The sequence below is a fragment of the Aspergillus stella-maris genome (assembly GCF_047715825.1).
Source record: "Aspergillus stella-maris strain CBS 113639 unplaced genomic scaffold BDV14scaffold_34, whole genome shotgun sequence".
NCBI lineage: Eukaryota > Fungi > Ascomycota > Eurotiomycetes > Eurotiales > Aspergillaceae > Aspergillus > Aspergillus stella-maris.
The window spans coordinates 225,979-253,779 of NW_027396828.1; the positions used below are offsets into that span (position 1 = coordinate 225,979).

The following is a 27,801-nucleotide window of genomic DNA, read 5'->3' on the forward strand; positions in this document are numbered from 1 at the left end:
GAGGACGGAACCTCATTGTTGCCCGGCGCTTATAAGCAGTAAGTCACAGAATAAAGTCTTAGAATTCATTCCAAAGACAATAGAAGGTTGGTAAATGCAACCAAATACTCCACCAAGCCACACGCCTCTGCCTCCTGCCCACGATAATAAGGCCCCTGCACAGCTTCCTTCTTCTCCGGCCATACCCAGGTATGGTCCCACAGGGCCCGGGATGGGTGAAGTGGGTGCCCGCTGGCCAGTTGGAAAAAGTCCACCATGGGCGCCAGGCGTACGGCTTTCAAAGAAGGAAATTCAAATCATTACCGTATTTGCATTGATAAGTAACAGAATATATACAAATCCTAATCACTAGACCCTGAGCACCATCTAGTACAATGTAAACACGCAACGGCCCAGCTCAACATTAGGATCCCATATCAAGTCCACTTGAAGTCCAACGGCGCACACTCATCAATAACCTTCCACAACCCCGTTTGACTATCCCTAACATTCCTCGAGAACACCATAAACGACTGCTCAGGACTAACATTCCACCTCGCAACATGCCCCTCCAGTCCCGGCGGAATACCGTCAAGTGGTCTGAAAACAGCGTACGGTTTGATGCGCGCTTCCTCGGGTAGTGGCACAGGCATGCCCATACCAACCGGGTACGGACTCGGTGAGCGATCTGGGTTATTAACGCGCATGCTCATCGTCATGCTTTCTGTATCAGAAGCATAGCTGTATGCCGACGGACTTTGTCGATCTATAGTCAAAGGCGGACTCAACAACGGCGGCGTTTGACCTTGCGAGCAAGATAGGGCTTGGGAAGCCGCAATATCCCCCGCAATCATCTCCTCAATCCGAATAACATTTTCACAAAACGCCGCCCCCAAATGATTCGCGTAAACACCCTGAACACTCGGCGCGCGCCTCATAAGCGCCAGTGCCGCGCGACGAATATTCGGCTCCGCGCACCGGAAGATCGTAACGAGCAATGGGAATGCAACGCCGATATCGAGTGTAAATGGCGGTTGGGACCCGTCTGCGCGTGCGGACGCGTCGAGTGCAATGCGCGATTGAGTGACGATGGATTGGAAATTGGGGATGCAGGTGTCTGTAGTCGTTTTGAAGCGTGATATGCAGGTTGTTATTAGGATGCAGAGGGTTTCGTGGTGCGTTGTTAGGAGGGCAGTTATGCGGGTTTGGTGTTGGTGTTGGGTGGGTGGAATTGGTGTTAGGTTCTTTTGCAGGTTGGTGGTCAGTGTGTCAAATGCGGAGCGCCATTCCTTTAGTCGTGATAGAAGGGCGATTTGCTCGACCATTAAATGGTCGGGGACTTGAAAGTCAGAGGTTGTATCGTGGTATTTCTCGCACGCTTTCTGTAGGATATGCGTTTCGGATGTTAGGATGAATATCGCTTCCCTGGCAGCCTTGAGAGACTCAAACCCCTGCGGTACAGCCCGATCCATATCCCGCAGCAACGCATCCGCTGATATCTGGTTCTGCGCATTCCCCGTGAGACTCAGTCGGGAGAAGATCGGGACAATCGTGTCCTCTAGCAGGGCGGCTCTGGATTTCGGAACATTCCCACTAGCAACGTGTTCTCGTAGCGCGAGGATGAGATTTATTCCCTGGTTGTATAGACGGAATGCCTCTGGCGCACTACCCTGTAATGCTTCGATGCAGATGAATAGCACGCAGCTAATAAGACTAACGAAGACGTCTGCTCCGCCGCGCTCAATCCGCTGTCGAACGGCAGATACAGAGCGCGAGTACCACCCCAGTGCATCTTGGTATTTGTGAGTCGGGGTAGCAGGCTTATAACTTTCGAACAGTGAGCTAATCGAGATAATAGCATCCCAAACGGCCGGCTCAGAGTGCGAGACTCGGGGGAGAATAGTACTCCAGAAATCAGCATCCAGCCCGCCAATCATCGGGGCAGCATGCTGGAAGTAATAAGTAAACGCCCTCCTCTCTCGCCATGACCTATTTGGCGATGCCGATGGCGGAGTCTGCACGACAGAGACAATCGAGCTAGACGAGAACGTCCCATATGCTGGGTTCTGGTACTCGCATCGCCGACCGGTGCTTGAGCAGCGGAGGCAATAAGGCTTCTCTTCTCCGCATTTGACTCGTCGAGTTCTGTCGATGTATTAGTATTTGCTTCTTGGAGAACAGGGTTGAGACCAAAACAAGCTCTTACTTGCACGTCTTACACCCCCGCCGTGATCTCAACGGCCCAATCGAGCTACCTCTTGAGCTCGTGGCGCCGGTGGTCATTGTGATAGGCCATCCGGATGACTTGTCCTAGAGACAAGCTTTTCAATTACTGCTGAGGCCTGCTCGGCATTTTATTTGGTGGGGTGGATGAAGAATTGTTATCTGTCAGGGGCCAAAACTGCGGCTGAGCTGCTAATTTGGGGCTGATGCCTAAGTATTCAGGCTGAAATAGCCGGGTCGGCCCGGGTGCCGTTTGCGACAGGACCCGTGACATGCTCTCCAGCTGTCACTTGTCAGTGTCTTTGAACTACAATTTGACCCCGAATTTACGGCGGAAGACCATACGAAGGACCTATTAATTCTTAATTGCGTATTGGGAGAGTTGTTGTTTGGCTCACTCATGTGCATTACTTGGTTGCTGTTGTAGTCCTCGCAAGCACCAAGGCCGTGATATATATTCGGTGCCCAGCAGAATGCACACAATACTCAACAACCTCTCCACCCCACAACGATAGGACGCTACGGGCAGAGAGAGGACCGAGTGACGTGTCCACAGACTAGCGTATCGTTGAGAACGAGCCTCCTATAGCAATGCAGCTTGCTATAGCCTCCCCTTTTATGGGGCACAGAACAGGAGCGTCTGGGCCGAGGATCGGAAATCATTAATCGAAGCTCACTGTGCAAAATAATAGACACCGGGTGAGCATCGTCCGTGCTCTCGATGACGTTATAGATACGAGTATATGTATGTCATTCCTGTACTTGCGGCGCCATGGACTTGAAGGAACACCCTTACCAAGCCTGGTCAACCCCGGAAGTACTCGATATTGTCGGCAGGCACTTTGGAACCCTCGCTTTAAATGTACAAAAACCAACCACACGGAAAGGAGAGGTACAAGTGTTCAGATCTTCACTACGTCGAATCTAGCGGTAATGTGATGACCGTAGTAGGAGATCTGTTGATCAGCCAGTGCCTCACAGCTATTTATCGGAGTCTTGCACCCGAGCATACTCCAATTCTAGCCATCAAAATGGTGCTGTAACTGACTGTGGAGAGATGGTTCTACTCCCGTCGAAGCCACTGGCAGATGCAATGGCCTTGCATCAAGAGTGGTGCGGAGAGGGCAGCCCTAGGGAGAAGGACTGGAGGAGAGCGGAAGATTTATTCCCGTGTTTCCAATTAAACCTTGACGCCCTTCGAAGAAGAAAGCAAACAAGATCGGGAAAGCCGCAACCAGTGTATATGGAGCCGAAAGATTCTCTCAGCGATCCATGTCCAGAGCAGGGCGATGTCTGTGACTATGAGGAGGCAAAAGGCAGTTCACGCAGGCGAGGAGCAAAACCCTCCAGCACCTGACCTAGGCTAAAAGCAAGAAATCTGGCTGGACAGCAGCAAAGTCATTCGATGAAGTGAGGTCAGGTCACTCTTAGTAGTGGCGAGTATCAGCTCGCGTGACTGTCCCCGGATCCCCAGAATCTGGAAGACGGTTTCCCGGTATTGCGGGATATTCTGCCCATGGGGAAGGAACGAGATCTATATTTGGGATCCCGGATGTGGGCGGCTCGAGAAAAGTCTTTTCTGCAAGACTCCTTTGTTCGTAGAGATCGATGCAGAGGAACCGAGATATTGCCCTGCCAGAGATACGAGATTAATGACTCGAAACACCGGTCATGGGGCTCAATTTGGAGTATTCTTACCTAATAACTTAATGTCGTTGTCTTTCCCAGCGTCTCCAACAGGTACTATCGGGCGCTTAACGACAAGACTGGGGTATCTCCCATGGCTGGAAGAGCCCCAGACTGCGACACCACATGCCCGGGGCAAATATAGCCGAATCTCTGTTGATGGCCACACTTGACCGAGCCCGGGACGAGAGCCGGGGGGACTCCGGGTGGTGGCCGGGTCATGATGCAGTGGTCGACGGGGGGTAGACCGTGGACAGACCCGAAGTCTTGGCGCGGAGGTAGGCGGGCTTGGCAGTGGTAGTGAGTCAAGCTGACTTTCTTTGTCGACTCTCGCTTTCTTTCTCCTTCAGCCCGAGTTGCCACTTTCTTTGTCATGTGATGGGCGCTTCTGAGACTATTCAGCCACAATGTTTCTCGGATTCTGGGTAAATTCAATGAGTGGCCTCATTCCCAGCCGAAGTGCCGGTAGCCGCGATGGCAGGGTGGTGTGTGATTAAGGGAAACTCTGGTAGGTTTCCGAACAGCATCTCATGGGTATTGGCCAACTCTGAGCCACGGTTGGCTTGGCTTCCAGCCAGGGAAGCCACTGCTGTCATAATCTGGAGGAAACGCGGATTGGGGTGCCCCGGGCGACGGCCTAATGCCCCGCGGGGATTGGTTGGTCATGGCGTCGACCTGCGCTCACTTGGCCAACTTTGAGACAGAGTAAGCCACGCCTAGGGCGATCTTGCGAGCCTAGGTGGTGTTTGTCAGATTTCACTGGATGAAAAGTTTGCTTTCTGCGCCCGGCTTTGTGTAACTGCACCAGGATGTGATTTGATGCTGGAAATATCAGCCTCACAGGAGTGAATCCCCTCGGGACAGCCCTAAGTTGGAGAGGATGAGTTGGAATTCATTTGGATAAATGCCAGGCATTAGCTGCTGCTTCAAGTGGGTCGCCAAGTGAGTCTGGTCAACCTCTCAGCGTTGATGGACGTCTGTGAATCGGACTCATAGAGTAGATGGCGCCAAGTGAACGTGGCCCCCATCCCCGCTAACCACCCCCGGTCCCTTGGCCTACCCAGGTCGCGTTCAAAGCCCGGATTACTGCTTTGGGGATCCCGGGACCTGTCGCGTCTGGAGCTATTGTGCTATATATGCGGCTGCTCGCAATTTTTCCCGCATCCCCGGACTCCATCTCAAGATCGTCGCTGTCAATCGCTGTCGTTCGTGCTGTGCTGGAACGTCATCATCAACATGTTCGGGTTTCCAAAGTACTTCGGCTGGAAGGGCAGATCGCTCAACCTTGCCATTAGTTCGCTGGGATCTCTCGACTTTCTGTACGACCAATGGCCCACTATATTTGGAGTTTCAGGCTGACAATTACAGGCTTTTCGGTTACGATCAAGGTGTTACCGGTGGTCTTCTTGACTTGCCTTCGTTCATCAAATACTTCCCTGAAATTGATGAGGGCTCTTGCACAGACGCCGACGGTCCTGGTTGCGCGTCGCAGCGCAGTTTGAACCAGGGTATCGCTGTCGCATCGTACAACTTGGGCTGTTTCCTCGGGGCTATCTTGACTGTTTTCATCGGTAACCTGCTGGGTCGACGACGGACTATCTTCTGCGGTTGCATTACCATGACCACTGGAGCCATCTTGCAATGCACATCTTACAGTCTTCCTCAATGGATTGTCGGACGTATTGTCACTGGTGTCGGAAACGGCATGAACACGAGTACCGTTCCAACCTGGCAGTCTGAATCGTCCAAAGCGCACGATCGTGGAAAGCTCGTCATGATCGAGGGTATGTTGATCACGGCAGGTATCACCCTCAGCTACTGGGTCAACTACGGTAAGTCACCATTTGGTAACAGTTGAGGAAGGTGCGCTCATCTAACGATTGTCAGGTTTCTCCTTCCTCCCCGACCACGAAGTTTCCTGGCGCTTCCCAATTGCCTTCCAGATTGTCTTTGCTGTTATCATCTTTACCTCTATCCTCAACCTCCCCGAGTCGCCCCGATGGCTTGTCATGCAGGGCCGGGATGAAGAAGCTGTGGAGATTCTAGAATTGCTGAACGAACTGCCGCGCGAGGACCCCTACATCCAAAATGAACTACTGGCGATCAAGGAGACGGTCTTAGAGATGTCGAAGGGATCTTTCCGCAGCCTCTTCAAGATGTCCGAGTACCGCGAGTTCCACCGTGTCGCTCTCGCCTACGTCAACCAGATGTTCCAGCAGATTTCCGGAATCAACCTCATCACCTACTACGTACGTGCCTGTTCCAATGGCTGGGATTTTGCACCCGCTGACGTATCAATATAGGCTCCCCAACTGTATAGCGAGATTGGTCTTGGTGGAGGGAACACTGCCAAACTCATGGCTGCCTGTAACGGAACCGAGTACCTCATGGCCGCGTTCATTCCCATCTTCATCATCGAGAAGGTCGGACGTCGTCCGCTAATGCTCTTCGGTGTACGTACTATTCCATGCCCAGCTCGTTTGGTTTACTAATTCTTTATCCAGGCCGCCGGTATGTCGCTCTCTATGGCTGTCCTTGCTGGCACCAACTACCGCGTCACCCACCTCAACGACACCCAAGCTGGTATCGGTCAAGCCGTCTTCCTCTTCGTCTTCAACACTTTCTTCGCCATCGGCTGGCTCGGTATGACCTGGTTGTACCCCGCTGAGATTGTGCCCCTCCGTATCCGTGCGCCCACCAACGCTTTGTCGACCTCCGCGAACTGGATCTTCAATTTCATGGTTGTCATGATCACCCCAGTGTCGTTCACCAACATCGGATACAGGACATATATCATCTTTGCCGTTATGTAAGTCCTACTTGTTCTGCCTTTTAATCTGCTCTGGCAAATTACTAACGTCATCTAGCAACGCCTTCATGTTCCCTGTCGTCTACTTCTGCTTCCCCGAAACTCGCTACCGCTCCCTCGAAGAAATGGACGCCATCTTCAAAAAGTCTCACGGTATCTGGGATGCAGTCCAGCACTCCATCAAGGAGCCCTACCGCTATGACAAGCACGGCAACCTCAAGTCCGAGTACATCGAGGAAGCGATCCGTCGCGAGAGTATTACTCATGCTCCTAACCCCAAGATTGAGAGCGACGAGAGTACCAACGAGTCGCACATCGAGAAGAGGTAGATCAACGCCAATAGGCGGTGATAGATTGAGAAGGGAGATGATATCAGTTGAGTTGGATTTGGTAGTTTTATACCCTCGATGCCGGACTACGGTCCGCATCTTTATTTTGATGGATTTTACGTCGTGAGATGAGATCTCGTCTACTCTAGTTGTTTTCGATAGTTAGAGCTTCTAGACGGATTTATGGTTAGATGACTAGCTTAATCGAGTTCTGATGTATGCATGAACTACGATCTCCGTAAACACTCCACCCTGTTACGAAGCAACCCTTACACACCCACCAAACGATCGAGTACGTCGTAGAGAAATCCCTTGCATATCAACACCACATGCAGACAGGAGATCAGCCCAGACCCGCAACAGTGTTTACCCAACAGGTGTTATGATCGTATCGACGACCAGCGACAGCTCGGTCGTCGCTTTTTCTCCGAACCACATGTTCGGCCCTGTTGATCGCTGCGGCTCTCCTGTCTATCGCAGCGGCCCACAAAATCCTCATTGCCTAAATCCACGACAACCCATTGTTTCCCGGAAATGCAAAGAAAGTCACCACAGTATCTCCCCTCAGCCTCACATGTTCCTTACCTAGCTAATGTACGGAGTGTAAATGATGTCATTGATAGCTCCCATCTGATGTCGGCCCAGTGCGTCCCGAGCTCGAGAGCTTTGGCCGCGCATGCAATATACCGACCTTGGCGGTGCATTAGGACGGTATATTTCGCAATCCTTATATAATATAGCAGCGCAGATTAAGTGATCAAGGGCGCAAGTAAGCATCGACTCATATGACAAGCACTTTGGGGGCCGATGTGGCTGCGAGGTGCGTCATTGTGCTTTTGTTATTCCTTGGATACCTATATGTATCCGGTATTTTGGTGTTGAGAGTTGAGAACTGAGACGCGTTGTGCTGCGCGCCTGAAATTTAGGTCACGGCTGAAAAGGGGTGGCCTTGTCTGAACTTGTGCTCTGTACGACGTTGTTGTTGACTCGGCATAATTTCGTGACGACAAACAGTCCCAAACTCAGACGTCGCCTAAGCTCCAGTTCCCTTATGACCGGAGGGGTCCGGAACAGACCGGGGTAGGTGTCTTCCCTGTGGCACGACAATCTATCCGCAACAGAGCTAGAGATCCAGCAGTTTGGTACCGAGCCCTCCTTCATGTCGAGATACACCTTCCCTCGACACCCGCATGCGCTAATTATCAATCCAGCGGCTAAGCTGCCCTTTTCGTCCTCGTAGACAGATTCCCAAAACGTTGTCACACAGCGAACTGCAAGCCAGGATCACCCCGCCATCTGACTGAATCTGAGCGCGGTGCCAAGACCATCCGTCGCACGCCTCTGGCGCCGCAGGATCACGGCCCTTCAGTTGACCACATCCTTGCCCGCCTTCTCGCCAGTGTTACCTCTGCTTATTGGACTGTGCGAAAAGGCAAGAAATCTGACCCTTGGCAGGATGAAACCCATGTCGCGTGGCGCTGCCGGGTTTCCTGAATCAGATATACCGAGCACTCTACCCCGGCGCGCCAAGAACGCCCGCTTGAGCTGGGTCTTGGCGTGGAGGGGCCAATTATCGCGTGTTCTAATGTTGGGGTGTGGGACGTTGAAAGTCTGGAGAGATTCTGGGGTTGACCTTGCCTGGGTATTGGCTATTCAAGGGAGCTTGGATGGGCTGAGCAATGGTCATGCGATTGCAAATTGTTGGAATGGTTGATGTTTTCGGTGCGGTGCTGTGTGACGCCGAGAGAATTCTTTGTCGAAGGGGCTCGTCCAGTTCCTGCGGTGACAGTCCAGTCGGAGATTTAGTGCAGCATTGCCTGCATGCGCATCGCGGCTGTCGGCGGGTTCGAGGCCCGACACAGTGCCCGAAGCAAACCTTTCTCTTCCATAAGCGTAACTCTCGAAGCATCCCATGTGTGAGCCCCTGATAGCATCATGAGCAAAAAGTGATCAGTCAAGTAATTAATAGTTCAGAGTCCTAGAAAAGGATTCGCATCACACCACCTATCCGTGCCTACCGTAGCATATCTCTTTTGTTCCTGAGTATACCACCTTTCAGCAGTCGCCTGGAATAGTGCGGGATCCGCATAGAATATACCGGGCATCGAAACGGCCTGAGCATTATTCTGCATCATGCAGCCCTATCGGCTCTGTATTTGCATTAAGCGGATTTCGATGGACCGGATGAGCCTCTGTCGCATCGGGATGCTTCTCACCCGCGATGCGTTCACGCCGCTGGGCCGACGGGAGAGCTCTGTTTGTGATATCTGTTTCCATGATGTGTGAGCTCAGATTCATCGTGCAGTAAAGATTTTGTACTTGATAAACAAGCTAGTGTCACTGGTACTAGTTGGAGTATTGAGGGTTCAAGCCTGGATTTGGGAAATAAGCCGGGATGGAATGTACGGTGCGATTCAAATGAGACAAGGCCGACAACGTCAGGCGCAGACTAGAACAGAAGAGCAATGTAGAACAGCATTATCGGTTGCATCGGGAAGGGACCGCCCATTATGGTGAACATTGAGTAACGTGCAGGTGCATGGAGAGAGGTTGATCGCGCATTCCTCCTCTAACGATAGTTGCACCTTCCCCCTTTTGATATATCTTGAATCCGGAAGGAGCGATGGGGGCCCACCGCTCCTTTCTTCCCTTTGGCCTCCTCAACCTGATACCGTTCTTCTTTGGTCGCTGGCTTTGGTCGCTCGCTTGATCTTCTAGATGTACCTTGTCGTCTTTTGATGGGTTATGAAACGGCAAGCAGTCTTGAACGTAAGGTCTGTGTCTTTTTAATCGCATTGCCTGGTTTGCGTCATGGATGATAATTATCAGACAATCAAATTCCACCCTTGAAAAATGTTTGTGCTCCTTGGTCGAGAGTCTCTTGAAGGTTACTGCGATCCACGGTTGCGATCCATAAACTCTGGGGTCGATCCCGTGGGGTATGGCTTAATATAAAGTTATGTGATGTCAGTAGTATCCTTCCAGAAGCCTACCTGAACGGAGTCGCGGGCTTCGTCGATTCCTTTCGATGCACAAAGAGACGTCAGTAACCTACTGAACATCAACCTGCTACATCATCTCACGCAATGGCGCCACAAGAGCTCCCTAGCGATGAGAACATAGACTCTCTATCACTACAGCAGAGGATTGACTCAGCGCGGGGCTATAAAGCGTATGTGCTGCCCCGACCAGTTGGAAAGTGCAATATCGATCACTGAAGGTTATTGGCCAGGGCGCTTCATAATCCTCGCGTCTCGAAAGAGAAGAAAGAAGAGGCAACTTCAATGCTCGAAAAGTTAGATGAGGAAGGGGCTCGACAGGAGATGTATAGGCAGCAGGAGAAGCCAAAGAGTCCAAGCCGGGTAGCGACAGGACTGAGAGCGTAAGCATCCACAATCCACGGCTAAATTGGCGCTTATGGACACAGAGCTTTACGCAATCCACTCGTAGGTGAGGAGGGTCGGCGCGGCGTGGAAGAGAGGTTGGAGGAGCTCGAGCGAGGTGGTAGTGACGAGGACTGAGTATGGCGTTAAGGGTGTGGAGGGTGCGAGGTGTCTTTTCTCGTCAAAATTGCCATGATACTCGTAGGGTGCACGAAAGAGGTTAGAGCGGAATGAAGGGTACGAAACCGCTGCTCGATTTACATGGACAGTTTTATAGCCATTCAAATGGTTGACAAAGGCACTCTCAACAAACCTACAACCACGGTGTTCCATGGCGACGGGATATCTAGTGACATTCCATGATAATTGCCAAATTGTCCCACATAAAAGGATCATGTTACCTACTCTACCTGCTATACAGCAGACTGGTAGTCAACAGTCAGATGACCACAGTACAGAGAGATGTCAGGTGAGAGTATCGCCCACGAGGTCAGTCCTTCCATGTTGAACAACTGTCGCGATCTTATACTTAATGACGCGCTTGTAAAAGCGCGATCAAAAAAGCAACTCCAGCAGAGCACCTATCGCGCCCAGCGGTAGAACCACCACATTTCGTATCTCCTCTTGGCTTACAACACCAGATCAAGCCCTCAAACCCACACGAGTCGCATTGTGGATATCCTCATTTCTACCAAGAACGCTCTCCCCACGAGCGCCGGCGCAACCCGCGGAAGCACAGAAACGGAGCCGGCATCTCAACTGCAGGAAATCGACCCGATCCAGCGGAAACGGCCCATGCGGTAGCTTGCATGATCTCAAATCTGAACAAGTAACCAATCGCACATCCCTTAAACAACTGATAACGCCTTCAACAGCTCGCCTCGCGTCATGCTTGGCTTCTCGGCGGGATCTTGGCACGGCGTGGCCGACGTAGGGCGGGGCCATTGCCCCTCTCTTCACAGGGCAAATTAGTATTCTGACCGCGCTAGAAGAGCTGTCCAGGTAGCACCAGAGTTTTCAAGGTCAAGGTCACAATCGCATTCACCTTGTTTGGGGCCGCCCAGACTACAATCCCCACTTGGGCAATTGTGAACTGGGCGTTAACAGGCCAGAGTCATGCAATCGCCTCCCCAGAGGATCCCCCGGGGCCTTGGCGGGGAAGGCCATATAACGCGCGCGTGCCCTGCCAAGATGAGCTGGGGTGAGCTGTGTTCTGGACTTTTTGTCTCAACCCTGCAGTTCATTTGATTTTTGCTTGTGCTCTCTGCAACGATTTCGCAACACATGTACTCCAAAGTCTTGTGTTAGACTTCACCTCTTCAACCATGGTGTTGGCCCAATACTTCAAGAAGGCAGCCTCGTGGCTTGCCCCTCCCCCTCAACAATCCGCCGAGGGACGAGACCAATGGCCTTCGCGAGCTGCGTTCCTCCTCGCAGCGATGGGCGGATGCGCCGGGCAGGGAAACCTCATTCGGTATCCGTCGGTCGTGTACAATAACTACGGCCTCCAGTGGTTTATCCCGTATTTTTTAGCGATATTCTTCGTCGCGATCCCAGCGCTCATTCTCGAGATTTCGATCGGTCAGGCATACCAGGGTGGAACGGTCATCGCATTCAACAATATTAATCGCCGGTTGAAGGGTGTCGGGATGGGTCCGATCCTGGTCAGTTTTATCGTGACGCAGTACTTCACTGTTAATCTTGCATGGATCATGAACTACTTCCGCAACTCGTTCCGGAGTCCCCTGCCGTGGGAGAATCGGATCGAGGAGTTCTATATGGGCGATGTTATTCATAATGTTGATCCCGTGCTGGGCTCGTTAAGTTCCGACAATAAGGAAGTCGTTGCGTACACGGATTACCCCGGTGTCAGTTTACTTGGGGAAACAGTCGGCTGGAGCGCATTCATCTGGTTCCTCATTTGGATCTCGATATTCCGCGGCGTCGGTCTAACAGGCCGAGTCGTCTACTGGACAATGGGCCTCCCCATCGTAACGACAATCATCTTCGTCGGCCGCTCCCTCTCCCTCGAGAACGCAAGCGAGGGTGTCCGGCTCCTCTGGGCAACCTGGCGAGGCGGCCAACTTGCATCAGGAACAGTCTGGCAAACAGCCGTCGGACAAGTCTTTTTCTCAACTGGAATCGGATTCGGATACTTTACTTCTTACGCCTCCTACAATGCGAAGCACTCGAATGCCGTCATGGACGCTCTCTTGATCTGCGGCAGCAACGTGCTCTTCGAGAACTTTGCCGCATTCGCTGTCTTCGGTGTCGTTGGATACCTCCGTCGCTGGCCCCAAGACGGCGAGCGCCTCGGCGCATTTGTTGTTGGATTCCTCACGCTCCCCGAAGCAGTCCTGCACATGCCCGGCGCGAACTTCTGGGCCGTCCTTCTCTTCTTCACGCTCGTCGTGCTAGGATTCAGTTCTGCGTTCGTGATGCTCGATGCTGTCGCAACGCTGATCATCGACTCGGGACATGTCAAGCTCTCGCGCCCTATCGTCGTGACAATCTTAACCCTCGTCTCATTCCTAATGTGTCTCCCATACTGCACGGAATTCGGCTTCTACCTTCTCGACGGTATAGATCGGTGGATTAACAACATCTGCCTCATTTTTGTTGTGTGGTCCGAGGTTGTTAGCGCAAGTACAGTTTACAGATGGAAGGATGTTGTTGAGCATACCGGGCTCTACGGGTTTGCGACGTATAACTTTGCTTACTTCGGCGGGCAGGTTATCGGTGTTGCTGTTGCGCATGGGGAGGAAGATCCTGCTATTGGTGCTGGGGCGGGATTCGGGGTCTATGTGTTTTTTAGTATACTGGCTGTTTACTTGTCAAAGACGCCTACTGTTCCGGCGCCGAGCTTCTGGGGGAGGAATGAGTTTTTGAGTCGGTTTTGGTATTTGGCTGCTTATTCGGTACGTCGTCCCCCCCCCCCCCCCCCCACTTCCCATATATATCATATTTATAGGGGACGCGCTTACTAACCAAGATTCTAGGGAAACCAAATCCGCCGCGACCTCAACGCTATAATCGGCGGCGAAAAAAACTGGAAAATCCCCTCCTTTTGGCCAGTGCTTTTGCGGTACGTGTGCGCGCCCGTGCTAGCAATAATCTTCTCCTTCGCGTATCCCGAGTTCCATACGCTTCGGTACGACCCGCTTATGATTACGGGGTTTATACTGGCGCATATCATCCTGCTTGTTATATTGCTCGGATTTGTTATGCCGAGGTACTATGATGTCTTCATTCCGCCGAATCGCATCGGGGAGGGGGAGAAGTTGAGGGAGGAACTTGGCGGTGATCAGCACGTTTCTGTTATTGGGGATGCTGGGAGGATCGAGGATCAGGAGGATATGAGGGTTATTGGGACGGAAGAAGGAGTGGCTACGCCGCCGCCTGTTTATCCTGATGTTAAGGCTTGATCCCTGTGGCAAGCGGAGCTATCGCGGCTTTGAGACCCAGTGGACAGTTTTGTTACTTCCCTCTTAAGGGGGCTTAATGACATTATTTCAATGAGACGACACATTATCGAACCTAGATCGGTATTCTCCCTACATCCTGGGCTGCCTACTATGGTCATCATTCTCAGGCGTCTTCGGCATTGGTGATGAAAGCTCCGTGGTAGGTTCCATGAATGGTTGGAAGCAGTCGCGTCTTCCTCGCCCCCCAACCCCGCAAGATTTAGCGTGGGAAAGGTGCGTCTTTGGGACACCGGTTGTTCTTTTCTTGGTCATGACAGACCACCACCTGCAGGACTGGAAACCTCCCGGCGAGATGTGAGCCTCAGACTGCCAGTTACCTAGTATCGAAGTATACTCGCCGCCTTAGGATCAGCGGCATTGGGCCGTAGCGTCCATGCAGCACCCAGTTGACAAAATGCGTAGTGCGCCAATTGGAGTCACTCTAAAATAACTGCACCGTGAGGTGAGGTGAAGCATGAATCAAGGGAAGGAAATCATCGTATTAGTCCGTCATGGTGTCAAAATGTAGAGAAAGTATGTACAGAGAAGGAAAAATAAAGAGTGATCTCGGGAGCATTCGGACATGGTGTGTCGATAACCCCCACGAGGAAAATGTTATGAACAAGAAAGAAAATGGTCGAGTGAGCGTTATATGGTAGTAAAACAGCCGTGGAACGTGGTCGCGGATTATCGGTATTAGGATTTGAACTCAATCAGCTGAGAACTTTAAACTCCCTCTCAGGACTCAATCGGTATTCGACTTTCGGATGTTGTTCGCTGTCGGAATAGATGTGGATTGTTGTTATACTCGTGGGATCGGTGACTGTTACCGCCGGCGTATGGTTGTATGTCTTCGGCGACCCGCCTCGCAGTTGTTTAAGAAGTGATGTGATGAAGTACCGAGCGAAAAGGAAGAGGACGAGAAGCGCGACGTAGAATGTTATATTCCCGGGGAGTTTCGCCATTGCGTCATGGCAATCGTGTGGGAGGTGTAGCATTGGTGGGCTGTGCGGGTGATGGGGTTCATGGTGTAGGTGGCTAAATTGTAACGATGTTAGCATTACTGTTTCGAGCCGTGGTAATCTGCAAGGAGGAAGAGACTGACTTGGTATCCATCACTTCCTGTATCATGGCGTCGTGCGGCTCAATCTCGTCGAGTTCGCTTTGGACTTGCTCATACTGAAACGGCGAGGCAGCGGCGGGTAATTCATGCGTATGATCATGCGATGGCTCGTGGTGGTGCTCGAGTCGGTGCAGCTTGCTGATTATAGAAGAAGGCATGGCTATTGTTGTTTCGTCGTTGATGGTAAAAGAGTGAACACGGTGGGATATAGAGATCGGCTTTGCGATCGAACTGAGGCGCACCAAGGTCTTTATAAGAACTTGAAGAACCGCTAAATCGAATCGTATAATAGTCCTTCTTCAATCTTCAGCCAATCGGGCAGCGTAGCGCAGGAAAAATAATCAGAGCCTTGAACGTCAAATGATTCAGGTCCCTGAGATCCAGCGACACTGTTGGCAGTATACTCCACTGTGGACCGAACAGGATGAGAAATTGAAACTAGCGTGCACAAGGTTGTCGATCATGATGTGCAAAGTTCTTCCTCGGCGAGGGCAGATCAGGACAGTCGGTCGGTAGAGGCTGTTTACGGTGCAAGGAGAGAGTTACACATCCGAAGCTGTTATTGGAAGTGTGTGTATGGGAGCCAAAAGTCTGCCCATACCAGGTTTTTGAATCTGAAGGTCCCCCTGGAATCGCCTCCTCGGCATTTGCCTGCCATATACAGGAGAACCGACATGTTGGACCCTACACAGCCGCATGTCTCGGAGACTAAAGCCACCCCGAGAAGAACCCTCCAACGTCTGCCAATCCCGATCAGAGAAAGCAAGTCTGCTGGACGATCATCATGCAAAATTTGCTTGGTTCAGGCACCGGTCCAATAGTTTCACAGGATGATGGGACCCTCATTAGACAGGAGTGGAGCGTAGCCCTATTTTCAGCCTGGGGCCCACATGCACGAGGACTCGGGAGGACAAAATTGGGTTCCGACTGAGACATCTCGCTGATTTGGCACATCCTCCGTGGTTATTGTTCTTGACGAGACGCGGGTTTATCTCGGGTTCGGGGTTCGCGTTTGTGCTGTTCATTAAAAATGTGCTTTGAGTGGTTCGTTCCTAGCCTTATACTTGGTTGTCTGCCGAATTCTGCAAGACAGCAGTTCCTATCGATTCACACGGGATGTGCACACTGGGGCGATGTCACCGACCTTCCATTTCCGGGTAGGAAAGGCCCAGCAGTATTGTCCAAACTCCAGCATTGAATGTCCAACTGCTTGGGAGTTGGGGCTGATCCAATGTTGCTAGCTGCAAAGGGTGTGAACTGCGAAGTATGTCTACTGCATTGCCTAGCGCATTTGCTAGAATCAACTTGCTACATAGTAGGCCCGGGGAGCATCTCCATGTAGTATATGACGTCGCCGATCATCACAGAGCAAAGCCACCGGCACCGCCGATGGCATCTGTGGAGCTTTCTCGGGGTGTAGTGGGAGTGTGGCAGTGGTGCTCAGCCAGCCACAGGAATGTACAGTAAACTATCCGAGGATAGTAGTCTAACCGCATGGATACGCTACGGAACTAGCTACACGCGGTGGCGATGCGTAATTGTTATTCTTCCTCGGACGTTCCAAGATGTCAAGAGTATCCCCTGCGCCAGAGATTGTTCGCTCTGCGTCTTCGGCTGAATAATGCGATCTTTTCGTACGCTAACAGACTGAAGTAGTCTTACCAGTAGACTGAGTTTATGTTCATCAAACAGCCCATTTCCTCTAAAATGGCTTCGGAAACTCTTATGATATTTCACGTAGGTCTATCAGTTTGACGGCCAGGTAGCGCTGCATAGTCGTTCTACTCAGATTGGACTCCTTCTTCATCGACGGCGGCAGATATCACCCTCATCCAAATTATCAAATGCTTGGTGTGGGTTGATACTAGATAAAAACAAGGTTTCCCTCAGATGAATTATCATGCGAGTGGGTAAGCCCAAATTAATGGCGGCGGATAAAAAGGGGGTTGTCTTGGGTTGGTTCGCTGGCGGCAGCCAAGGGAAGGTTACAAATATATAACGACAAACCCGCGTCCCAACAAAGCTCTATCTATCGTTCCCCAAGGCATAAACTTAATATCCAGAACTCAAAAAATTGTGCCTTAGGCCCCTTTGGGTCTGCGGATCCTACGGGACCCTGTATACAACCTGCCTGTAGACTCGAGATGGGCGCGAAAAGTACCCATCATCGCCGTCGGACAGGGAGCAAACAGTCCTTCCGAGTGAAAGGTTTCACATTTTTTCGAAGGCCATGGCAGCCTACAGAGCATCTGGAGTTTATCTGAATGCGGTAATGAATTTGTACTTGATGTCCCAGCGCAGTGCCATCGTTCCCCAGAACCTGTGTCCGCCACATATAGCATCTCCTTGCCAAGCAAAGAGCTCGCAAGCTCAAGATACCCTACTACTGGCCGCAGCGTAAAGCATTTCCGGGCATGGTTTAGCTCCTAGCGATCTGTTACGGCGTAACCAATTGCGATGTTTTTGCAGTATGCGGGGTGACAGCTGTCAGGCTGGGAGGCCTGAGCCCCTCCAGTCATTAAATATAGGTAGGTAGGTAGGTACGTCCTGGACTCCTCCACACGACAAAAGATTGCCAACTGCAAATCCAATCTTATCTTGTCATTTTCGCATGAAAAATGACAACACTTAAAGACCAAGCGCTCGCAAACCTCAAAGCCGCCGGGCTAAGCGATGTGCTATACCGCCCAGGCCAAGAAGCGTACAACGACCGCGTCGCATCACACTGGTCGCAAACTGCGCAATTGAAGCCGTGGGCGATTGTACAGCCACGAACAACAGAAGAGGTTAGCAAGGCAGTCAAGGCAATTGTTGATGTTACGGATCTGAAATTCGCGGTGCGGAGGTTAATCAGACTCTGTTTCATTACCCCCAGCTCAGCTCGGAGGGAAAAGCTAACATGGTCGCCAGTGGTGGACACATGCAATGGCCTGGAGCAAGTAGTATCAAAGACGGCATCACGATTGATCTTGGTCTTATGGCTAGCACGACTTACAAACCTGAGACGGAGGTTGCATCCTTGCAGCCGGGCGGGTCATGGGCTGTTTCGTATAGGGAGTGGGAGAAGCGTATGCTTTGTATAGTTCTACCTAAGGATGAAGCCAGAGCTAAGTACATCAGACGGACGAATGGTCGCCGGTGGCCGTGAAGGCAAAGTCGGCATAGCGGGCTTACTGACGGGTGGTGGAAAGACATTCTATACTTGTCGCGTTGGTTGGGGTTGTGGTGAGCTTCTATCATCTACACCTCGTCTAGCTGCTACGACCTCGCTAAGTGAGACCCTCCAGACCAAGTCATAAATTACGAAGTCATCCTCGCAGACGGGCGCATTGTGAGCGCCAACGCCACCGACAACGCCGACCTCTTCCGCGCCCTAAAAGGCGGCGGGAACAACTTTGGCATCGTGACGCGCTTCGATATGGTGACGTTTCCGGCAAAGAATATCTGGAATGCATCGCGGATGATATCAAAGGGGCACACCGCAGAGGTGGCAAGCGCATTTATTGACTTTACGAAGAACATCACTGCGGCGCCGGATGATCACATCCTTGTCATGTGGGTATATACGCCAAACGCCGAAGAGCATGTCATTGTGCTTGATTTGATGAACTTGGACGGTGCTGAGAATCCCGGTACCCTTGCAGGATTCCTTTCTATTCCTGGTCAGGGTGAAGAATATATGGCGTCTGTTGCGACGAAGTTGAAGGGGTTTATTGTACCGACTGGTGGGCAGTAAGCACTTGGTCACTTTACGCCCGTCTCACTTTTGCTAATAAGAACAGTCATACTTGGTTCACCTTGACATTCAAAGCCGACATACGTATCGTCCTCAAGGCAGGACAAGTCTTCGAGGCTCTGATCGAAACAGTGAAAACTCAGATCCCAGACCACGATTTCAGCTCGCAAATGGTTTTGCAACCACTAGCTGCTTCCTTTGCAGAACATTCCGTTGCTCGCGGCGGTAATATGCTTGGACTTGAGCGTATAAAAGACGACTGCATAATTCTCGTCTGTTCACTTGAGACCCAGAGCGCTAAGTTGAATAACAACGTGGGAAGACCGGCGTTGAAGATCGCAATTGAGGAGGTTGAGAACTTTGCCAAGTCGTTTGATGGCGATGTAGACTTTCGATATCTGAATTACTGTGATGGGAGCCAGGAACCAATTGCAAAGTATGGGGAGGCGAATGTGAAAAAGATGAGGGAAGTTTCTGCTAGGGTTGATCCCGAGGGAGTCTTTCAGAGACGGGGTCCGGGGGGGTTTAAGATCCCTCAAGCTTGAGTACGCCATTTATAGCTTTCCGGTGAAACATATGTCAACTTCAAGTACCTAAAATACTCCCTGTTTTCACTGCCTTTTCGCTGAACACTGTCGATGACCCAATTCCAAGAACCAGCAGGATCCCCCTCCGGAACCCCTCGGCAATTGTCCGTAGCACAAGCTCCCGATTGGACCCAACTCAACAAAATATTCTTCACAACATCTGATCTAGGAGATAGATCGGCGTAGGATCTCGCCAAGGGTCTTGAGCTTAAGTCAAAGTGGACATGTTCGTGATGTGGCCCAATAGCAGAGGCTGATAAGGCTCCAGCGCGGGCCACGGCCCATGAACTATTGACAGCTCGATCGATCGGGTTTCCTGACTGTCGGATCTACTGGATCAGGCGTGAAGCTTCGCATCGGCAACGGTGGTGCCGGTCAGAGTGGACTCGTCAAAGGTGCGTCAACTACAAATGAGAACCCCTCTGGAAATCAGATTCCTCCATACCAAACAGGACTGATAGAGAGTTCATATAGCCCTCGCCGACAAATTCATCCAATCCTCCGTCGCCAACGGCTCCGACCCCTATCCCATCGCCTGGTACACCAGCGACACAACCGAATCAATCAACTACCTAAAAGACGACACCGTCGACGTCGGCATCACATACACACCCTTCGCCGAACAAATCGCCATTGACCAAGGCATCGCCAGTTCACCCGCCTGGTACGCTTTCCGCGACCACTTCCTGCTCGTCGGCCCAAAGGCCAACCCCGCTGGTCTAAAGAAGAGCGATGATATTCGGACGATGTTCTCTGATATCTTCTCTGCTGCAGAAGCTGGCCTCGCCAGTGAAACAAACAACTCTATCCCGACGCGGTTCTTGACGCGCTACGACAAGTCCGCGACCAATATCAAGGAGTCTGCCCTGTGGACGGAGATCGGGCAGGTTCCGTGGGCGCTTGCTTACTCCAAGTGGTACCATCAGTACGCGGATTATCCGGTTCAGGCTCTTACTGCTGCGATTTTATTGCAGGAGTATACTATTACTGATCGGGGGACGTATTTGTCTATTGATCGGGCTTTGCAGAATCAGACGGTTATCTATAAGGCTGCGACGGATGATGCGGAGGATCCATTGTTGAATCCGGCGCATATTCTGGTGGGAGCTAAGGCAAGTAATGGGAAGATGGCAGAGAACTTTGTGCAGTGGGTTATTAGTGAGGAGGGACAGGGTGTTATTACTGGGTTTAAGAAGAATGGGCAACAGCTGTATAGTCCTGCGCCGGAGGATAAGACGGCGCAGTTCTAGGAAGCGGGAGTATGAGCCCGACACCATAATCTCACAAACATATGTCCTTATTGATCTAGAACAGAGGAACATATTTAATCCTTCTTTTGTTCTTTTTTCTCTGGTTGCTTGCCCTTAGACTCCTTCTTTTGCTCTTGTTCACCATCTTCCTTCCCATCGGCTTCTTCATCACCCTTCTCGCCCTCTTCATCTTCCTCAACATCTTCGTCTCCCTCATCCTCTTCATACTCCTCCTCAGCACTGTGTTCCTCCTCGTCACCCTCACCCTCCTCACTACCCTCCTCTACCTCATCCTCCTCATCTTCTTCTTCCTCCCCATCAACATCATCGCCCTCCTTCCCCTTCCCTTTCTCACCCTTACTAACCTCCCTCCTCTTCCTCCTCGCCTTATCCGTATTCCCAACAAACTGTTTCCCCCTCTTACTCCCCGCCCTCTTCTTCCCCTCCGTTTCCTCCTTCTCCTGCTCATTCATATTCTCCCACGCCTTCTTAGGTAAATACCTCTTCCGCGTCCCATCATCTTCCTTCGCTGTCCCTGATCCTTCTTTTGTCTGCCACTCCTCCTCACCCCACTTATCGAGGTTCTTCTGCTGAGGCTGTTTTTCGTCTTTGGAGGTCGTGTAGTCGCCGCCTCGGGCTTTGTATTCGGAGGCGGTCATTTGGGCCTGCGCGTGTCAGTATCAAGAACTTTCTTTGGCGGTGGATTGGGGGGTAGGTGGGAGGAAGGGCGCACCTTTCGCGCAGACCACTGCCCTGGCTTCCCGCCTTTGTCGCCCTCCTGGATTTCATTTTTGACTTGTTCGCGCAGTTCGGGGTCTGTGTAGTTCTTTGGGTTTTGGGGCATGGTGAAGTGAGGAAAAGTATGGAATGACGAGCGCGGGAAATATAGTCTAGACAGGAATTGAGCCGAGCGCAGTTTACAAGTTCTTAACATGAGTAAGAAGATCTAGTATTAAACTTCAATGGCTTTATAACCTTCATGAATTCCGTGCTGTAAAATTGTCTTCTCTATCGCGGTCATTATGACGCCCGGACCATGACATCACCACACCACGCATCGCAACCCTAACAACTTCACATCCTGACATCTTCATCCCGTCGCATCTATCCGATCGATCGATCTGCTAGCTTTCGACGCCTCCATTCCCTTGGGACGCTGCATCTCAGATGGTTGGTAGGTACGTAGATTAAGCCCGCTCAACAACCCCCCTCACCAACCCCGCAATCCTCCCCGAAACCTCACTCGTCCGCGGAATATCATGCCCACCACCATGATCAAACTCCTCCCTCTTACTCCTCTCACAAAACTCCGCTAGTTGGATCCCAGCAGGCCACCTCGGATCTTTTCCTCCGTAAATATGCACAGTGGGTATATCGATTTTCGCCCAGTCGGGGAAGGACGTGAAATCTAGCCCGAAGACGTTATCTCTTTCTGGTCGCGTGGTGGGATCGTGAAGGAGGGAGTTTGAGGAGAGATTCTTGTCCCAGAGGCCGATCCCGCGTTTTATCTGGCTTGTATCTTTCGCGAATGTTGTTAGGGACCCTGCGGTGTTTTGTAGGAGTGCGCCTGATAGTTTATTGATCTCTTCTGCTTCGGTCGATATAGGTAGGCCGATGTCGTAGAGGGCGTAGAGGGGGATACCGCCGCAGATGAAAATCGCTGATCGAAACGGTAACCTATTACCACCCCCTTCACCACTCTTATCCCCATTTGCACCTCCATTCGCATGTCCATTAACCCCAATACTAGCCTTATACTGCTCCTCAAACCCCCAAAACAAAATCAAACTCGCCAGCAGCGAACACCCCTGGCTAAACCCCATAACCGCATCAAAGGGGCCATGTGTCTCGCAATACGCCAGGACGCGTTCGTGCGCTTCTCTTAACGCTGAGGGCGTGGCCTCGCGGAACCACGTGAATGTGTCGTGGTCGGGGTAGATTGCTTTTATGCCGGGGGCTGGGGAGGACGGGTACGGGGCATTTAAAAAGTCGAATGTGTATGATGCGGGGAGGCGGGAGCGGAAGGCGGCTGTACGAAGAACAGAAAAAAGAGGAGGTTAGTTTGTTTTGGTTGAGATGAGGGTTTGAGGGACTGGGGGATAAGTCGTGAGGTTGGGAAGGAGGCAGGACTTACAAGTCTGCGACTTGAATATCGACGCACTTGTGCCGTGCCCGTGGAGGGCGAGGACCTTGGGCATGATTCCCTTGACTCAGTTACCTCTTTGTTAACCAAAACGGTGCGAAAAAAAGACACTCGAGAAGTTGAAGAAAAGACGGTCTGGCCGTTGGAAAAAATTCCAAGTGAGGTTACAGCACACGTGGCTCTGTACAACGCTCCTGATACAACATTCCATCTGTTGCCATGCGCAAGAATGACGCTGGGTGATGTGAGATAAGCCGGATCCCCGACTCGGCCTGTTGGGGGCCATTCGGTCACCGAGGGCCGGCAGGGATGGAGATGTCGGGAGCCTCATCTGAAGAGTCACTGATCTTAAAAGGCGACGTTGTTTTATGTGTTGAGCCAACCCCGATGGCCCCATCTTCTCGTTCTTCAGCAACGGTGGACGGTGGACGGTGCCATCTCAGAGGAGCTCTATCGGATGGTCTAGACTCGGATTCGGAGTAGGCAATGTATGCAGGAATGCAGGGAATACTTAGCGTTGAATGAAGAATCCCGGATAAGCGAGGTAAATCTAGCTCAAGTCATGCAGATAAGACCGAATAATTCTTCATTATCGTCAATCCGAATCGTAACCATAAGATAGCCACCGTACAGTCATAACCATACCGCAAAACGCTTCACGATGACCATGGGTATTCGACAAGAAAACAGGAAACCCTCAAATAAACCCAACTATCAAACCCCCCGCCCCCCAAACCCTGAAGCAGAAGAAACCTCTCGAATGCGAAACTCCGTCGTCCTTAAAATCCCATTCCCTTCCTCAACCTCCTGCGGAAACCCACCCATACCCGCTGTAATAGGTACCTCGGAATCACTCCCGCTCCCGCTCCCATGCCCATTCATACCCATTCCACCATCGCCAGCACTCCCCCTACTCATATGACTGTCAAACGGCTCATCCCTTTGCGTCCATGTCAAGGGATACTCGACGAATTCCCGTCCGACGCTAGCGAAGGGAACGTAGGCCTGGTGACTTCCTGCGTCGAAGGTTGTGGTACTTTCTCCCGCGCGATGCTTGCTTCCTTTTCTGTTCGATCGGATCTTTGAATGGGATCGGGAATGAGGATGGGAATGGGAGTGGAGTCTTGAATGAGGACTCGTTACGTCCGCAAGAACATTTGCGTCTGAGCGACTTCTTTTACTGCTTCTGTGTCGAACGATGATGTTGAAGAGCGGTGTGAGAGAGGGTATACATGCGGCCAGGATAATGAGGTATTCCTCGACGAGGACCCAGATTGTTAAGTTCACTGTGTCCCACGTGTAGTCTTTGTAGAGGGTTAGGGCGGGGAGGTGCGTGGTTTTTATTATTGCTGCTACCATGGCGCTGCTCGTCATTAACATGGGCACAACGATATGGGTAGGGTGGTGGGATAGCAATATACTCACATTATACCCAGCGACAATACAACACCTAGTCCGACTTTGACTTTCATTGCCATTTGCAGGTCTTTTATTGTGAAGAGGGGGTAAATGGCGAGTATGAGGTCGGTGAAAGCCGAGAATGCTGTCGCCGGTCACCCCGTCAGTTCCCCGCTTCCTCACATAACTAGATACGACAGGATGAGAGACTTACACCCCTGAAAATAAGCAAACTTCTTCTGCGCCCCCGGCGGCCAACAACTCCCCTCTACACGATGATCCCAAATGAGATCGGGCGGCGAACACTGCCCATAGATCGTCCCAACAGCAGCCGCATTAATCACTGTCATAACAACAATAAGCGCATACATGCCACGCTTATGGTTCTTGACCTCGGAAATAATCCTTATCAGAAACAGCGCGACAGAGACCTTACCCCAATTCGTAGCCATGACGTGAAATCCCTGCGACAGGACCTGGTATTTCATTGCGCCGATTTGGGATTCTAGTGTGAGAGTGGATGTGTGTCGGCCTGTGCCGTGGGATACGCTGATGTTTATGAGCACGCTGTTTAGGGTCGCGCAAACGAGGGCGAGGAAGATGAATGCGTCGTCCCACCCCAGCGAGCGGATTAGGCGGGTGCGGACGTAGAAGCGTAACCCTGTTATTATTGTGCAGATGGCGAAGAAGGGCCATGAGACGGCGAGGAGGATCCAGCCTCTGTTGGCGGATGCATCGGACTCATCCATCGTCGAGAGGTAGAAGAGGCTATCGCTGGCAGGTGCCAGAGACGGCAGACCATGGAGACGACGTTGAGAAAAGCAGGGTCAGGAACAGGAACAGGACGTGGATTGCGGGGACAGCCGACGATATAGCCTCCAGGTGGCCATGGCTGGGGCCGCGGTAACGGTCAAAGACGTCGAATTTAAAGATCGTCACTCGCGCAAGTACTAATTTATCGAAGGACCAGTGCCTAGTCTAGATGATCGCTAATTCCAAGCCAACAACAGCCCGGGGAGATCACTATAAGCCCAGTGTTTCAGAGCGTCAGGGGCAAACAGTTCCAAGGACTGTCTGGAAAGTTTATATAGAAATCTCTGCGGATCGACCAGTTATTTTACTCGCTTTGGTGGGCACAGCCGGCTCTAGAAGTGTTTCCCCACAGAAACAAGGACCTAGCGAACCCAGATACCTGGTTAGTCAAAGTATGATCGGTGCCATGTGGATCTTTGCTGCTGGGCATTTGGTTCTGGGCAATCATTGAGAAATTGGCTTCTTGGTTGGATTTTGGACCTTTGGTGGTTGCTGGCGACGTCGCGAAAGTCGTCCAGACTGTCTGGATCTGCGGAATTCGAGTCAGACGACTGACAACGTCTTTGTTTAAGTTCGATTCCTTCCTCGGAAAAGGGACGCCGCGATTAGCTCTCGCTGCCATTATCCGGGCGTGATCCTGTGGCTTTCTACGGTCCACACTCCCGGCATGGCTAGACCTTGTCTGAATCGTGAAGCGTCAACGGGCGTTACAGACTACTCTTACTTGAATGACCAGGATCGCATAATCTTACGTGCGCTGGAAAGGACCACGTTCCGGACCTTATAAGAGCTCGGGCTTATGTTGCCTTGTCTCGTAGCTCCGGAGCATACCGCAGCCTGATTACTGTGGAGGAATAGGGGCGAAACAAACACACTTGTATTTCGTGAAGACATGCGTTCGTGAGTCTCAGACCCATCTGTTTAAACCAATATTCAAGGGTTTGGTGGCCCAAGTTGTCCAGTGACAAACACCCTCAGCGGCTCAAATCGCTCTCCATACTCCTCCGAGGCCACACGAGCCCACTGCTTGACGACTAATTCCCGGCCCAATATAGTACAGAGTCCTTGCATGTTCGAGGTGAGATAGAAGACTTCCGCATTTACCACAAACCGATTGGGATGCTCGGGGGTGGCAGAGGTAATCGACGTTTGTACCAGGAACGGAAAACTCGCATAAAGCTCGTCGCACAGTTACCTCGACTTCATCTGCGACATTCTTTCCGGTGGCTCTTTGCCACCCAGACGGATCGACAATTCATGCGTGAGAACACGGCAGAATTTCAGATACTGCCCAATCTTGATATTAACCGATGATATCGCGTGGAAGGAGAGTCGCCCTCAAGCGAGGTACTACCATGCAGCACTCGTGTATACTCGATGCGTGCCACCAAGTAATCATCTATCTTTGACAATTTTGACTCAAGGTCAGGGCCATATTGCCCTGTGGAACCACGCCTATACTGGACGTATAGATTGACTAGAGTGATCGAGACCACAATATACTCCAGCCAGAGTAATACTCCCGCCCCTTGTTTGATCGCCTGAAATTCTCTGATGCGCTGGACGACGGAGGGGGGCACCGGCTGAGAGTAACAAGACAACCCATGATCTACGATTCCACATCAGTTGAGTTGATGGAACCAGAAAGTGACTGGACTTACTATCGTGAAGATGGCCGGGAAAAGTCCAACGATGGCATCGATTCGATCATCGTCTTGAATCGGAGTAACGCGAAAGAGTGCTGTCAAGCCGCCCAGATGCTTGGTCCACGTATGAATATCGTCGGGATTATTCGACATAAACATCTTGTCCGGTTAGTCCATGATGTAGGAACGACAATATGGGGCCTGACAGACCTCAGATATCGTTAACTGAAGACTAGCAATTGTACGTGGTACGCCTTCTACTTCTTTTTGGCTCTGAATTGAACTGGAAAGCGCCCGAAGGGCAGCTGTGTATCTCGTTCGTGCAAGTCCCATTAGTTGACCATCGCTGCGCACCCGAGCCATCAAAACTAGACCGGCTGACGCGATGCTGGACAGGCTGGTTTTTGATGTAAATAAGATCTCTTCGATTATCCTATTTGGCTTGCATTCTCTTGTGCTGAAATTTATCCGGAAATACTGTCTGCCTGCTTCATCAACATCAAAGGCCGGCCGGATAAAGCTCAAGGACTCAGAGGTGGATGGAGAAACTGTTTTATTTGAGTCACTTCCAAGACGGTTAGGCTTGACGAGTTCTTTACATCTCTGGGAGACGGTTGTAGTTTCGTCGTGGAATAGGAGCTCCAGTTTCCCTCTGTAGCCGGAGCATGTAAGTCCCACTCGGACGCATTGAGAGCAACTCGGTCGGGCTTCATCGCACTGGATATGTTTAGCAGTAGGCTTCCTAAAGGTCCAAGAAGACGCTGGTACCTTGATTCGCCTGCGACGACAGCCCTCACAAAACGGGCTGCCCTTGCCCCGGAATACCATCTTTGGCTGCTATCAAGGACCAGTCAATATCCGCGTTGATACTATATAAGCGCTGCCATTCAAACTTCCATCCCGCCAAGGTAGATTAGGAGTGATGGCTCAACGTCGCTGATAACAAATGGCCCAGACATTTTCTTTGTTCGTTCAAAAGTACGACTGCAGGTTGACGCTTGAGAGCAAGCCAGTAGCCACGTTGTGCATGATTGGCGGGCTCATCTAGACTATGTAGATCAGTCGGAATTTGCAGTCGAAATCCGAGCAAAACACAGAATTTCAGGACTTTGATTGGTGATGAACAGCGTCAAGGAAGCCAGGGAAGGAGCGAAGGTGAAGACAAACAAAGAACATGGGAAGTTGCCACTGGACTTAGTCCCTTCCTAATGTATCCCTGTGCAGCGGGATGC

At 51.4% G+C, this 27,801-nt stretch overlaps 11 protein-coding genes across 11 annotated transcripts; 5 read left to right on the forward strand and 6 right to left on the reverse strand.

Annotated features, from left to right (window-relative positions):
- Window positions 1–167: 167 nt before the first annotated feature.
- Window positions 168–2,343, reverse strand: BDV14DRAFT_175167 (Zn(II)2Cys6 transcription factor). The gene is made up of 2 exons (XM_073769021.1): window positions 2,186–2,343; window positions 168–2,124 (listed from the first exon to the last, which is right to left on the reverse strand). The coding sequence occupies exons 1-2, from the start codon at window positions 2,260–2,262 to the stop codon at window positions 417–419; spliced, it is 1,785 nt and encodes a 594-aa protein (XP_073627258.1). The 5' UTR covers window positions 2,263–2,343; the 3' UTR covers window positions 168–416.
- A 2,518-nt stretch (window positions 2,344–4,861) lies between these two features.
- Window positions 4,862–7,242, forward strand: BDV14DRAFT_78304 (general substrate transporter). Its single transcript, XM_073777516.1, has 6 exons — window positions 4,862–5,207; window positions 5,257–5,720; window positions 5,776–6,137; window positions 6,192–6,341; window positions 6,393–6,697; window positions 6,756–7,242. Exons 1-6 carry the CDS (start codon window positions 5,125–5,127, stop codon window positions 7,024–7,026), a joined length of 1,635 nt encoding a protein of 544 aa, XP_073627259.1. The 5' UTR covers window positions 4,862–5,124; the 3' UTR covers window positions 7,027–7,242.
- A 2,870-nt stretch (window positions 7,243–10,112) lies between these two features.
- BDV14DRAFT_201071 (Con-6 family protein) lies at window positions 10,113–10,547 on the forward strand (the record flags this gene model as incomplete). Its single annotated transcript, XM_073773660.1, has 3 exons — window positions 10,113–10,198; window positions 10,259–10,408; window positions 10,454–10,547. The coding sequence occupies 3 exons, from the start codon at window positions 10,113–10,115 to the stop codon at window positions 10,545–10,547; spliced, it is 330 nt and encodes a 109-aa protein (XP_073627260.1).
- A 1,077-nt stretch (window positions 10,548–11,624) lies between these two features.
- Window positions 11,625–13,934, forward strand: BDV14DRAFT_175174 (sodium:neurotransmitter symporter family protein). The gene is made up of 2 exons (XM_073769022.1): window positions 11,625–13,327; window positions 13,409–13,934. The coding sequence occupies exons 1-2, from the start codon at window positions 11,735–11,737 to the stop codon at window positions 13,832–13,834; spliced, it is 2,019 nt and encodes a 672-aa protein (XP_073627261.1). The 5' UTR covers window positions 11,625–11,734; the 3' UTR covers window positions 13,835–13,934.
- Window positions 13,928–15,569, reverse strand: BDV14DRAFT_175175 (uncharacterized protein). Its single transcript, XM_073769023.1, has 2 exons — window positions 14,979–15,569; window positions 13,928–14,911 (listed from the first exon to the last, which is right to left on the reverse strand). Exons 1-2 carry the CDS (start codon window positions 15,152–15,154, stop codon window positions 14,587–14,589), a joined length of 501 nt encoding a protein of 166 aa, XP_073627262.1. The 5' UTR covers window positions 15,155–15,569; the 3' UTR covers window positions 13,928–14,586.
- On the forward strand, window positions 15,266–15,569 carry BDV14DRAFT_78339 (uncharacterized protein). Its single transcript, XM_073777517.1, has one exon. The coding sequence runs from the start codon at window positions 15,357–15,359 to the stop codon at window positions 15,510–15,512; it is 156 nt and encodes a 51-aa protein (XP_073627263.1). The 5' UTR covers window positions 15,266–15,356; the 3' UTR covers window positions 15,513–15,569.
- A 3,333-nt stretch (window positions 15,570–18,902) lies between these two features.
- BDV14DRAFT_190390 (uncharacterized protein) lies at window positions 18,903–20,569 on the forward strand (the record flags this gene model as incomplete). Its single annotated transcript, XM_073771329.1, has 3 exons — window positions 18,903–18,957; window positions 19,661–19,714; window positions 19,794–20,569. 3 exons carry the CDS (start codon window positions 18,903–18,905, stop codon window positions 20,567–20,569), a joined length of 885 nt encoding a protein of 294 aa, XP_073627264.1.
- Window positions 20,570–20,643: 74 nt separating this feature from the next.
- On the reverse strand, window positions 20,644–21,413 carry BDV14DRAFT_201075 (uncharacterized protein; the record flags this gene model as incomplete). The annotated part of the gene is made up of 2 exons (XM_073773661.1): window positions 20,644–21,234; window positions 21,303–21,413. The coding sequence occupies 2 exons, from the start codon at window positions 21,411–21,413 to the stop codon at window positions 20,644–20,646; spliced, it is 702 nt and encodes a 233-aa protein (XP_073627265.1).
- A 343-nt stretch (window positions 21,414–21,756) lies between these two features.
- Window positions 21,757–22,767, reverse strand: BDV14DRAFT_201076 (serine hydrolase FSH; the record flags this gene model as incomplete). The annotated part of the gene is made up of 2 exons (XM_073773662.1): window positions 21,757–22,598; window positions 22,704–22,767. The coding sequence occupies 2 exons, from the start codon at window positions 22,765–22,767 to the stop codon at window positions 21,757–21,759; spliced, it is 906 nt and encodes a 301-aa protein (XP_073627266.1).
- A 447-nt stretch (window positions 22,768–23,214) lies between these two features.
- Window positions 23,215–25,092, reverse strand: BDV14DRAFT_78356 (uncharacterized protein). Its single transcript, XM_073777518.1, has 3 exons — window positions 24,325–25,092; window positions 24,138–24,255; window positions 23,215–24,075 (listed from the first exon to the last, which is right to left on the reverse strand). Exons 1-3 carry the CDS (start codon window positions 24,857–24,859, stop codon window positions 23,427–23,429), a joined length of 1,302 nt encoding a protein of 433 aa, XP_073627267.1. The 5' UTR covers window positions 24,860–25,092; the 3' UTR covers window positions 23,215–23,426.
- Window positions 25,093–25,894: 802 nt separating this feature from the next.
- Window positions 25,895–27,508, reverse strand: BDV14DRAFT_175181 (Zn(II)2Cys6 transcription factor domain-containing protein). Its single transcript, XM_073769024.1, has 4 exons — window positions 27,338–27,508; window positions 26,780–27,286; window positions 26,585–26,728; window positions 25,895–26,532 (listed from the first exon to the last, which is right to left on the reverse strand). Exons 1-4 carry the CDS (start codon window positions 27,395–27,397, stop codon window positions 26,401–26,403), a joined length of 843 nt encoding a protein of 280 aa, XP_073627268.1. The 5' UTR covers window positions 27,398–27,508; the 3' UTR covers window positions 25,895–26,400.
- Between the last annotated feature and the right edge of the window lie 293 nt (window positions 27,509–27,801).